At 41.9% G+C, this 13,252-nt stretch overlaps 1 protein-coding gene across 1 annotated transcript in view; it reads left to right on the top strand.

Annotated features, from left to right (window-relative positions):
• Window positions 1–2,998: 2,998 nt before the first annotated feature.
• Window positions 2,999–13,252, top strand: part of LOC132821816 (PHD finger protein 13-like) — a 30,435-nt gene continuing 20,181 nt past the window's right edge. The window contains exons 1-3 of the mRNA XM_060834644.1: window positions 2,999–3,151; window positions 3,497–3,528; window positions 12,016–12,108. Of these exons, the coding sequence (XP_060690627.1) occupies window positions 3,058–3,151; window positions 3,497–3,528; window positions 12,016–12,108 (219 nt within the window). The 5' untranslated portion in view covers window positions 2,999–3,057. The remainder of the gene's footprint in view (window positions 3,152–3,496; window positions 3,529–12,015; window positions 12,109–13,252) is intronic.

Raw genomic sequence — 13,252 nt, 5'->3', positions numbered from 1 at the left:
ACATTGCAAATCTGGAGTCACATGTAGACCAATTCATATTTCCTTCCCAAAAAGGGAAGAAAACTTGAATCAGATGTGTTCTCTCCACCCCACCAAGCAACGATGGTTACTCAAATTCTTAATTCCAGATTCCCTTTTTATTGAATTCAAACTCCATCTACTGTGGCAGGGTTTGAACCCAGGTCCCCAGAAAGTTGGTTCTCTGGATTAATAGTCTAGTGATAATATCACTATGCCATCACCTTTCCCCAAGTGATAATTGGACAGATTAAGTTGTCCTGATGTTAGACTTTAGGACTACGTGGGCAATATTCCATATCAGATTGGAGTGTTGCAGCTGTACTGGAACAGCAAGCTCTGGAGTACAAGTATTCAGTACTTTTGCCAGATTGTCAGGAACCAAAGCCTTTCCTGTATCCAATGCCTCCAACATTTGATATGAATAGAGAATTAGCCAAAAACTGGTATTGTGAAGCTGGGGACCACTGGAGGAGACAGATGGATCATCCACTTGGCACTTCTAGTTGAAGATTGTTGCAAATGCTTGTCTTATCTTCTACATTATGTGCTCGGCTCTTCCACGTGATGGAGACATTTGTGGAGCTTCCTTCTCCAGTGAGTGGTTTAATTGTTCCCCACCATTCATAAATGTTGAGCTTAGATCAGATCCACTGGTCATGGGATCATTTCCATCTATTTACTGCTTATGCTATCTCACACACAAGTAGCCCTCTTTGGTCACTACAGCAGGGTGTCACCTCATTTTAGGTATGCTTGGAACTGTTCCTGATATGCCCTCATTCTGACAGACTTTCGTTTTGTTTTGTCACATCTAGTTTGGAATGTGATCTCCATTTTCCACAGATTGTACTTTTACCTCCACCTGAGGTATTTACTCAAGCTAGATTGCCTTCCCTCCATCACCACTTATGCCCTCTGTACTTCATTAGTTATGCAGCTTGGGAGATCAATCCAGGTTAAGAGTGGAGACAGTTTCAAGTTGTAGACGATTTTAGTGATATATACTCACACCATTGGCACCAGTACTACTACTCAAGTCCCACAAACTAGAACTCACTTCATCAGTCTTTCAGCCAGACATTCACCCTCAACTGGGACCATCCAAAGTTTCACCTGCACATCTACTAGTATCATTTATTGTATCCGTTGCTCCCAATGTGGTCTCCTCTACATTGGGGAGACTGGGCATCTCCTAGCAGAGTGCTTTAGGGAACATCTCTGGGACACCCGCACTAATCAACCACACCACCCCGTGGCCCAACATTTCAACTCCCCCTCCCACTCTGCCAAGGACATGGAGGTCCTGGGCCTCCACCACCACTCCCTCACCACCAGATGCCTGGAGGAAGAACACCTCATCTTCCGCCTCGGAACACTTCATCCCCAGGGCATCAATATGAACTTCAACAATTTCCCCTTCCCCGACCTCACCCTAGTTCCAAACTTCCAACTCACTATCCCCATGACTTGTCCTATCTGCCCATCTCCTTATCCACCAATCCACTCCACCCTGACCTATCACCTTCAGCCCCTCCCCCGTTGTACTCTATGCTACTTTCTCCCCACCCCCCCTCTAGCTTCTCTCCACACTTCAGGCTCTCTGCCTTTATTCCTGATGAAGGGCTTTTGCCCAAAATGTTGATTTCACTGCTCCTTGGATGCTATCTGAACTGCTGTGCTCTTCCAGCACCACTAATCCAGAATCTGGTTTCCAGCATCTGTTTTTACCTCAACTAGGACCAGCTTAGTTTGCAAACGTTGTTGTCATAGGACCTATTTCCATGCTATAGACTGTATGATGTTGACATGAACTGTAACAGATGGATACTCCTCTTCCCACTGTTCCAAGCAGGAGATGATCTCCCAAGGAAACTACCTCATCGTTTGAATATTTTCTCCAATGCTGAAAACAACATCAATCCTCTTCACTACACTACCAGCTTTCCAATTCTTCCCTGGTCCCCTTCACATCCACGCAAGCAGACAGAGAATTTAATCTAAGACATTCGAGTAAAAAGTGAGGTCTGCAGACAGCCATTCCAGCAACATCCCTAGTAACAGCAATTTAAGGCAAATAAAAATAGGTGGTAAACACTGGCTTGAAGAAAAACTTCAAGCAAGATCAATAACCTAGATACAAAACAATTGATATAAGAACCAGAAGAGCGTTGAGAATTTGCGTAGAGTTGTGTCGGAAGCAGACTTATTAACAAGTTACAAAGCGGAATAGGTAAAGATTTAGTTGAAATCAATGCTGAGGTGGGCTGCGTTTGACGTACAGCACGTAAAAAAAAAAGCAAGAATACACCATTCAGTAAGACTTCGGCTGATCTGCTCCAAAGAAGTGTTTAAGGAGATTCTCCAATACTCAACTCCATGGAAACCTCCTGGCACAGACCACTCAGCCCGAGGTGCATATCCAGCCATACAGCTATACTTCCCGCTCTTCTCCAGCCCAAGGAGGCAGGCAGGACCTAGCTCATCTTTTCTCAGCTCGGGTAGGGAGAAAGTTCTGAACCTCGTCATTTAAACAAAACGTACTGTGCACGAGACAGAAAAAAACAAAAATAATTATTTATGCAAACAAATAAACACAACTTCACCCCCCAACACCCAGCTCAAACTAAAGCCATACACGGCTGCAGCCTCTTTATAGAGTGGATCACGAACGAGGCTGGGAGGCGGGGACAGTCCGTACCATCCACCATTCACCCCTACAGTCCCCGTCAATAGAGGGGGAGGAGGGAAAGTTGACAGGGATCAGTCTCAGTTTTACACAATTAGAAACCATCTCATATCATTTTTCGACTGAATTAAAATTTAATTTTAATTCAGTGGCGAATTGTGCTATAAATGAGCTGATCACTTGTCCTTTCTGAACCTCCTAGTTTTTCTGGCTCCCCTCACGGTCCCGGCGGGATGGTCGGGACCAGGCTGCGGGTGACGTCATTGACAGACAGGAGTTGGATGGGGTTGAGTTTGGGGGCTTCAGAGAGATTGCCCATTGCTCTAGAAGTGGTCCTACAGCTGGTGTGTATGTGTTTCACCTTTGTTATTTTAATGTTTTCATCGAAGAGGAATAAGGAAGCCGGAGGGATGACATCGCAGATAAATAATGCAGTTTGTGCAGGTAAAAAATAATCATGCGACAAGAGGAGAAAGAACTTTTAATATTTTAATAGAACTGGCCAGTGAGTCTTTGGACTAATGGAGTGAGTGTGTCTGGGACTGGGCGCGCCTCTCCCTCCCTCTTCTCTTTTTCATTACTTTTAGTCGTTGTATAACTAATGAAATCATTTAACGCATGGTCTTTTAAAAACAGTAGATAGGGGAGAGAAGCTTAACTTTTCGGGTCCGGCACTTGGAAGTTGGTTCTTAAGGTCTGTAAAATGCTACTTAGGTCGGTCAATATATTTTTCACAAACTGATTTTTATTTTATAAAAGTAATTAATTTAAAACTTTCGTCTCTTTTAGAAGCGGGCTCAGAGGCGGCGATGATTGCTGAGGTGAGCTCCCGGTTTTAGGATTTTCTCTTCTGCTTTCCCGGTGGTTTGCAGCTTCACTGGCATTTTCTTAGGCGGGGGTGCGTTTAGTTTCCTTTTGGAATGTGTTTTTTTTCGATTGTGTGGGGGAATCGGCGTGCTGGAAGGTGATTGCTGCTTTTAGCTTGGTGTTGCGAAAAGATTTGCTGGTTTGTTATCCAGCCTGTCTACTGGTGCATTGTTGTGGCGAGGGGTTCCCCAAGAGTTGACAGGTTGGCGAGCCTGTGCCGCATTTTTGCCGCTTCTGTCTGGACCCCTGGGATTATCCTTCCACCTTGTCCTTGCTACAGGATACGAGAAGTGGACGGTGTGGGCATTTGGGGTTGGAAGAGCTGTGACTGGTGGCCGCCCCTGGCTGCTCTGTTTTGTCTGTCTCTGCAGTCGCCATCTTGCTAGAGCATGTCAAAAAAAAGTGTATGTCTTCAAACAAAAGGTTGCAAATATTGGTTAAAGTCTCTGTGTGTATGCGTTGGAAGAGGGGTGTAAAGGCAAAGGAACAAGAGCAGAGGGAGGGAAACCATCTGGTCATCTGCTTTCTCGTAATAAATACCCTTTACATTCCTCCATCTAACCCCCTCGCTCGGTTGATGTTCCCTTTATTTAGAATTTCCCCCCTTTCTCCTGACTCTCTTTTTCACTCCTTTTATATTCGTGTAGTTTCCCTTATCCTCGTTTCCAAACCCCGCCCAAACAAAAAAACGTGCTGGGTTCAGTCAGAGACATTGGCTGAAACTACGGGAATTGGGCGTTAGTTTTTGGTGGGGTCCGGGGTGAAGCCCTTCTGGGGTTCGCTTTTCTTGGGCCCGGTGCCAGGCTTAAAGCAGCTTCATGTTTGGGGAGAGTTTACAATCCAGGCCCCCCTGTTTATGTTGGCATCTTCGCCTATAGCTTTCACATCTCATTTGAATCGATGCCCCTTCCATCCCAAGACCTAAACTATAAAATGTTTTTCGGGGAGAAAAATAGTTACCAAGCGGTTCCCGTGCTTCAGATTGTTTTTGAACTGAAGTGTCAGCAAAATAGCAAAAACCTGAAACTTCAAACAAACCCGAGATCTGGAAACTTTGTTACTTTTTTTTAAGTATCCATTATAATGAGAATGTTTCTTCGGGCGATGTAACACGGGGGAAGGAATGAAACATACTAGCCATGGTCAGATTGCTTCCTTTTCTGGGATCGTGCTCTGTAGACTCTGCCGCTGGTCCGTGTTAAATTCGGATCCTTTTTACGAGGGTTCTGGGTGAGGTGGTCTGATCCGACGGTTCTGGCTAGTCTCTGGGTTGAAGGCGGGTGGAGCTGCAGGCCGCGATACCGGAGCCGGCAGTGATTCACCAGACTCGGTTTCCTGATTGGTGCTGCTTTGTATCCCTTCAACTCCTAGTTTCCCTGTGTGCCCCCCCCTCTTTCCCCTCGTCACTCCCTGTCCAATCTTCCCTTCCCCCTCCTTTTATATTTAATCCCCTTGTGCCTCTCTGCTTTTCTTCTTCCCCCTGCCTCTTTGCCCCCTTGCTGGGTCTGACTCTTTCTTCTTTCTGTTCTTTCTTCATTCAGTCTCTTCACTCCCCGCCCCCTGACCGTTCCCTCCATTCCTGTCAGGCTGGCTCGTCATGTGTATTGAGATTGACTGACTGGTTGGGAATCCTTGATAAGATTGATTATAAGATTTTAAAAAAAACAAAGGTTAATATTTGAGCTCGGGTGGCCATTGTCACTCTAATAACAACAGCTGGATCAAAAATACTTGGATGTGTGCGTGTGGTCTGTTCCTGTCCAAAGACCTCACCGGGTTGTATTAATAAGGGATCTGAGAAAGGGTTTATTATAATAATGTTGTGAGATGTGCATTTTTGTTTTAAAGCTGCTTATTTTTGTGATTTAAATATTTAATGGCATGCATTGACACCTGTTCCAAAATGCCTCAGTTTTAAAATTTTTGTCCATATGTTTAAGGCTCTCCATAGTCTCAGACCTCCATTACCTCCTGCAACCTTCTGATACCTGCACTTTTCCAATTCAGCTCTGGTACATCACTGCTTCCTTTGACAACCATGGGCTGCCATGCATTCAGCTGTCTGGGTCCTATCCTTTCCATCTTTTGCTGTAGTTCATTCTCATCGCTTCCAGGAACCTGCCTCCTTTTTTTTAAAAGCTAATGATTAACCGCCCTAATAGCTGCTCCTTTGGTTTCCATCAGACATAAGAAATGAGTAGTCTATTCAGCCCATCAAATCATTCAAAATGAGTCTCAACTTTAAACATACTTCTGTGACCTTCTGGAATAGAGAATTCCAAAGGTTCACAACCCTTTTTTAATTTAAAAAAAACTCATCTCTGACCCGGGTAGCAATCCCTTATTTTATTACTGTGCCATTGGTTCTACACTCCCCAACCAAGGAGACATATTGCCTGTAACTACCCTGTTTCATCCCTTTATATATTTTGTAGGTTTCCACGAGATCAAATTTTGTTCTTCAAAACTTGAAAATACAGCCCTTATTTGCCCAACCTTTTTTAATAGGATACTCTCACCATCCCAGGAACAAGTCTGATGAACCTTTGTTGCACTTCTTGTATAGCAATACTATCTTCCCCTGAGATAGGGAAACCAAAATTGCAGACACTACGCCAGGTAATGTCTAACTAAAATCCTATATAAAGGAAGCAAGACTTCACTGCTGTAATCTAATCCTTTTGCCTTAAATATTAGCATTGCATTACCCTTCCTAATAGCTTGTTGCATCTACACATTAGCCTTCAGTGACTTATTGACAACGATTAAGTCCCTTTGTACACCTATAATTTAAGAAATATTGTGTGTATCTGTTTACTTGCAGTAATTCTGTTGATATTTGTCTCAATGGTCCTAGTATGTACATTGGAATACATTGCGACATTAAAGTTGCAATGTGAATGGAAGTTGTTCATATCCCCAGATATTTGCTGTGCTCTACCATGTCTGAGTGGGCTTTCTGCATCACATTTTCTTGTCAGAATATGTTTACATTGGATCACAATACTGACACGCTACCTCTGCTACATTGCAAAGATGCAAATTTAAAATTCTGGCTAGTCAGCAAAACAGACTAAGTTACATATAGTCTCACTTTTCGCTATTTCCAGGTATATCATAGCCAGCAATATATTTTAAAATGTAGCTGCAGTTATGATGTGGGAACTGTTATTGTCATTTTCTGTACACAGCAAGAGTCCTCTGGCAGAATGAGATAAACATAAAGAAATAGAGTTAATTAAGGGATAAATGTTTACCAGAAGATTAAGAAATCCCCTGCGCTTAGAAAGTACTATTACATCTGGATGAGGATAGACAGGGCCTTATCTCCTCTGAAAGATGGCCATGCTAAAAGTGCAGTACTCCCTCCATACGGACACTGGGCAATGTCAGCTTGAATTATGTTTGTGAGGTTTGAAACCAGACCCTTTGGACAGAAGCCATTGTAAGATGGGTATAGTGCTTGTGAGGCCAGGCCTATCCCCCTCTAATACTGGGTTACAGTACTTGTTGGGACAGGTATATTCCTGTATAATATGAGACAGACCTACATAATTGGGTACAATATAGGTAGGGGACAGATTTATTGCTTATTAACGGGTACAATACGAGTGCAGATAGACCTCTGTATAGTGAGTACAGTACTGATTGGACAGGTTTGTCTGTGTTTAACACTAGGGTGCAATAATGGTGGGGACTGGTCTCTGTGTATAACCCTGGCACAATACTAGCGAGGGCTGTATAAAAGTGAGATACAGTACTAGTCACCAGAGTTAAGGTTTTTTTTTAAAACAAAGTTTAAAGATATTGCACCGGTATATCCTGGAATAGCAATGTACATTGAGTTGTGATGTTTTGGTTATTGGTGATGACGTCTGTGTCTTTTCATCTTTTTTTGTGTTGAACTAAAAGATTGGCCTTAATATGGCTGCTGTAGAATCAACTGGAATGTCATACCAGCTGGCCCAGTATACTTTCCATTTGTCTTGGATGACTGGCATTGCAATTTCCTAATAGTTAATTAAGGATGTATGATGCCTTTAAAATATCAATAAATCACAACAGGCTGACGATCTGACCTTTTTCAGTGTGAGAATGATGCAGGGTTTAATTGTGCGCTGTATATCGATGTCCAACAATATTGTTAGAGCAGAGCATCTTTGGTAGGATAGTACCCACGGCTTTGTCTTCAGCTTTGAAATCTTTCATTTCACTTCAGCCCACACCCTGACCCCGGCAGTGAATTGGCAGTTCCATCCTTTAGAAGCTCGCAGTACGTGTTTATGAATTCCATTCTCAGTGGACTTACTGAACGACCTGTGTAATTGAGAACCAATCTGTGATGTGGAATATTTATCCCAATGTCACTCACACACCGTTCCTGTTTTTTGCTAATGTTTTATCGTGTAATTTTCAGGAGGTCCCCTTCAGACACTTCTCTGTCGCAAGACTAATGATAAGCTCCTCAAATGAATTTTGTGTTAATTGCAATTCTCAGTCTGGCATGAACTTGGATAGTAATGATTGCTCGAGCGTTCTCGTGGAAATGTATCTCTGGTTTCTTGCAGCTGTTAATCAATTTTTGAGAAAAAGTGGAGTTATTGGGAGGAGTGACGAATATCACCTTTTTTGAGAAGAAGAATGTGGGGAGAGTAAGGTTTTAAGGGAGGGAATTTCAGAGATGATTTTACACCATGGCTGGCAATTGTGAAGGAATTGGAGGAGGTTTGTGACCAACTCCATGTGCAGGTCTGGAATGATGGCAAAGCTGGATATGATGACTGCTTCTTTGTCTTCATTCACAACTTTGCTCAGCTTGTGTATATAGGTGATACCCACATAAGGCTGAGATGATGCTTTTCTTTGAGTCATTAACACAACTGGAAATCAACCCTGTTACTTGTGTGAACTGTGACAATAGTATGGGTGATAGTCTCATCTTTGAATCATGAGGTTGTAGGGGTTCACGTCCCAGGGAGTTAAGCATACAATCCATGCTGACACACTCCATTGCAGTTGTGAAAAATGCTGTCTTATGAGCATGGCATTGAGTTGAATAGGATATTCTGAGAGGTATAAGATAATTATACCCCTCAGTTGGTATAATTAGCCCACAATCATTATCTTGAAAAGCAGGGGAGTTTTCCAGGATTTTTATGGCAATGGTTTTGTTTTAAAATCCAGATGTACTTATACCCATAACTGAACATTATTTTTCCCACCATCATATTCCCATGTTACTTTTCACTTGTTATACATCACCATTAAGTCACCCTTGTTTCCAATTAATCGATTTACCTTCAGAGCTTGTTTGAGCTGATGCACCTACCCCAAAGACAATAGTGTCTCAATACCTAAAAGTGGTGATTTTAGATGCTTATTTTGCCACACTTGGAAGGTGGTTATATACAAAGTGTTTGTCACACTTCCAACAATACAAAGTAACTACAAATGTACTTGATTGGCTGGCTGTAGCTTGTGTTGGTACAATGTGGGTTTGCGAGATATGTGTATAAATGCACTCTGAATGAGACTGTACAGTCCAGACCATAAAAGTGCAAATTAATCTACTCTGGACCCTTTGAAGTCTCATTGCATAAAATCAAACATGGGCAAGGAAACTCCTGATTACCACCAGTGCCCTCCACCCCTCAGCACAAGTGAATACTTTTCAATATTGAAAACTAATTGGGAAAAGGTGGCAAGGACATAGCATGTAACCTGGGTGGGGAATTCAGTGTTCATTGTCAAAATGGTTTGTTAGTGGTATTACTGATTTGAGCTGGCTAAGTTCTGAGGACCTATCTGCTAGACTGGTTCTGCCACTGGCATTAACGGGGCCAACAATAGGGTGAAAATTTTATGGCAAAATTTTTATGTTGTTATTTTCTTCAATTTTTCTGTGCAAGATGCATCTTGATAGTACCACGTGGATTGACTACTGCACAATCCTTGTGGGGATAAAGACCCACCTTCCAATTGAGCATACCATTTTTTTTGTGGTAATCCTTAGGATATTGATACTTCTAGGTTCAATGTTAGTCATGCCATTGAATATCAAAGGGAGGTGGTTATTGCCCAGTACTTGTGTAACATGAATGTTTTTTTTGTCACTTCCATCGAGGGCTGTTGCAGGCTACAACAAGACATTGACAGGATGCAGAGCTGGACTGAAAAGTGGCAGATGGAGTTCAACCTGGATAAGTGCAAAGTGATTCATTTTGGAAAGATCAAATTTAAATGCTGAATACAGGATTAAAGATAGGATTCTTGGCAGAGTAGAGAAACAATGGGATCTTGGGCTCCATGTCCATAGATCCCTCAAAGTTTCTAAGGAGGTATATGGTGTTTTGGCTTTCATTAACAGGGGATTGAGTTTAAGGGCTATGAGATTTTGCTGCAGCTCTATAAAACCTTGGTTAGACCACACTTGGAATATTGTGTCCAGTTCTGGTCACCCTCTTATAGGAAGGATGTAGATGCTTTAGAGAGAGTGCAGAAGAAATTTACCAAGATGCTGCCTGGATTGGAAGGCTTATCAAATGAAGAGAGGATGAGTGAGCTACGGCTATTCACACTGGAGAGAAGGAAAAGAGGTCACTTGATAGAGGTGTACAAGGTAATGAGAGGCATAGGTAGAGTAGATAGCCAGAGACTTTTCCCTAGAGCAGAAATGGCTGTCATGAAAGGTCATAATTTTAAGATGATTGGAGGAAAGTATAGGAGAGAAGTCAGAGGGAGATTCTTTATGCAGAGGTTGGTGGCTGTGAGGTATGCACTTCCAGCGGTGGTAGTAGAGTCAAGAGACATTAGGACATTTGAGCAACTGCTGGACAAGCACATGGACGGTAGTAAATTGAGGTCTGTGTTGGTTAGGTTGATCTTAGATGCACAGCATCGCGGGCTGAAGGGCCTGTACTGTGCTGCTGTACTATTCTATGTTCTTCCCAGCCTGGATATTTTCCAGGTCTTGCTGCTTTTGGAAATCAGTATCTGAGGAATCATGAATAGTTCTGATTATTGTGCAATTGTTAGCAAACATCCTAGATTGCTTCTTCATTTCATGCCAGATCAAGGCAGATTGATTAAGATGCAGAGCAAGCAGGGTGGTAAAGAATGGTAGTACAAGTGACTTAATGGGCACCTTTGATCAGTCTTTCATAGGTGGTGATGCTTGGATCCCTTCTGTACTGGTCATGTCTTGTGTTTGATTTCAGCAATCAACTTTTGGTGGTAGTTAAAATGTAAGGTAGCTTATGAGCTATTGCATCAAGAATATTCTATTCAGCCCCTTAAACCAGTGTTCTTCATTCATTCTTGGAATGCAGGTATCACTGGTTAGCCAGCAGTTATTGCCCATCCCAAATCTGAGTGCACTTAAAGGTGAACTATGTTGCTGTATGTTTGGAGTTGCATGTTAGCAAGAGTGGGTAAGGATGGCTGGATTTCATCCTAAACCAGCGATGATTTGATGACAATTGACATTGGTTGTATGTTTGCAATTTAGGCTAGCATTTAATTCCAGGATTTAAAAACTTTCTGAACAATTTGTACAGAGGTGGTATTACACACTCTTACAGTCGGTGCAACTTGAACCTGGGCCTTCTGATTCCGAGCAAGGGATACTATCACTGCGCCACCATTAATCTCAAATTTCACCAGTGACATGCTAGAATTTTAACCCATTTCCCTTCAGGCATTGGTGTGAGCCTCTGGATTACTAAACCACTGACATTTCACTGTGTCACTGTTTCCACTTTATCATTGTACATAATTGAGTTTCCTTATCTCTGGAAACTTTCTCCTGCATCTTTCCTTTATGTCTCATTCTTTCACATTATTAATAGATCTATTTTAAATGAAACTAGACAGTATACTCCTGTAAGGATGAACCAGTGCTTATTCTTTTTGAACAGGTTTAACATCTCCTCTTCACTCTTGTACTTAAGAAAATCTAGGATATTGTGTGCTTTATTTACCACATTCTGAACTTTTCAATAGCTTACCTACGTATACATGTGAGCATAACTTGCATTTACCACCTCGAGGTTCATTATGGGTATAATCAGACAAAATGACACCAAATGTTAGGACACCTTAATTCAAATTTTGAGGATCATATTGAAGGAACAAGAGAGAGACACAGATTTAAGGAACACCTTAAGTTATAGGCATTGGTGCCTCTGGTGGAATGATTGTTAACATCAAAATAAACAATACCTAAAAGAACAGATTGGAGGTTTGTGGGCCTGGAGAAAGTTTGAAATGAGACGGTGCTGCTTTCATTTGTGTACACAAACTAAAATCCAGGTGTATGGGGAACTGAATTTTCGGTATAGTGTGATCACTAAATTTGACTCTTGATCCCAATAGATTTGATGCTCTACTGTCTAAATGGCTCCATGCCAAGTTTATGTAAATTCTTTCTGTTTAATTTTTAGCCGCCAAAGAAGAGACAGAGAACAGTGGAGGACTTCAATCAATTCTGCACATTCGTGTTAGCATATGCAGGCTACATCCCATACCCAAAGGAGGTATGATGACTCATCCTCTTTTATTACAGGTCTTCTGTGGGTTTTCTGGGAGTCAGTTACCTAGGTTGACTGGATAGCAATGCAGAGTTATTCCAACAGTGCAAGTTATATTTTGATACTGGGTGAGGTCTCCGTGAAGGCCCTGCCTTTTCAAACTTGCCCCTTGACTGAGATGTAGTGATTCTCAGCTTAAGCTCATCACCAGTCATCTCTCTCTTTGTCTTGAGAAAGCAGTCTATGGAAATATGGTGACTTTCATTCATTAACTTTGTAGTCATCTTTTGTCAAGTTGTTAGGTGGGATCTTCATTTCCTGATGGAGAAATAGAAGTATTTGGAACATGTAAAGCCAAAAGAGATGGGAGGGCCAAGGGTACATGTTCTTGAATTCGTGGCAAATTTATGACTGAGTACACTCTTGTTTCTGAGCATTTAGAAAATACTTTGGCTTTGTTGAATTTTTAACTCCACATACTGGGCACTGCCATGGCAAGTGCTCAGGGCAGATTTCCTGGAATGACAACAGATTACGAGCCTCAGTTATGTGGAACTCCTGTGAATATTGTTCTTAAAGCAGAGAAGATTAAAGGGAGATTTAATAGAGGCTTTAACATTTTGTCATGAAGGGTTTTTGTACAAAAAATGAGAAATTAGCAGGAGGAGTGGTAGCAAAGGGTATTAATTTAAGATGATCGTCAAAAGAACCAAACACATTAGGCTGATTTTTCTTTGTGCAACAGATTTTTGTGATCTTATCGGCACTGTTGGAAAGGGTCAAGTGGAGGCTGACTTAATAGCCTTGCAAAGGAAATAAGTTAAATATTTGAAGAGGCAAATTTTCAGGACTAAGTAAATGACAGGAGGTGTGGTACTTATTGGATAGCTGTTTGGGCTGAATGATCTTTGGTAAGGTTCTGTTCTACAGAATGGTAAGACATTGAGGAAAGAGATCTTTCTGAGATTGGTACTGCTGGGAAAAGGAAAAAGTCAAAAGTCAGGGCAGGCAGGAACAAAGCAGAGAATGCGATAGGTCTGATAAATTAAACTGCATTTATTTCAATACAAGAGGCCTAACAGGGAAAGCAGATAAATTCGGGATATGATTAGGAACATGGGACTAGGATATCATGGCAGTTACAGAGATG

Source organism: Hemiscyllium ocellatum, chromosome 13 (genome assembly GCF_020745735.1).
Source record: "Hemiscyllium ocellatum isolate sHemOce1 chromosome 13, sHemOce1.pat.X.cur, whole genome shotgun sequence".
NCBI lineage: Eukaryota > Metazoa > Chordata > Chondrichthyes > Orectolobiformes > Hemiscylliidae > Hemiscyllium > Hemiscyllium ocellatum.
Note: the sequence above shows the minus strand (reverse complement) of the source record. Positions and strands in the feature narration are given on the sequence as shown.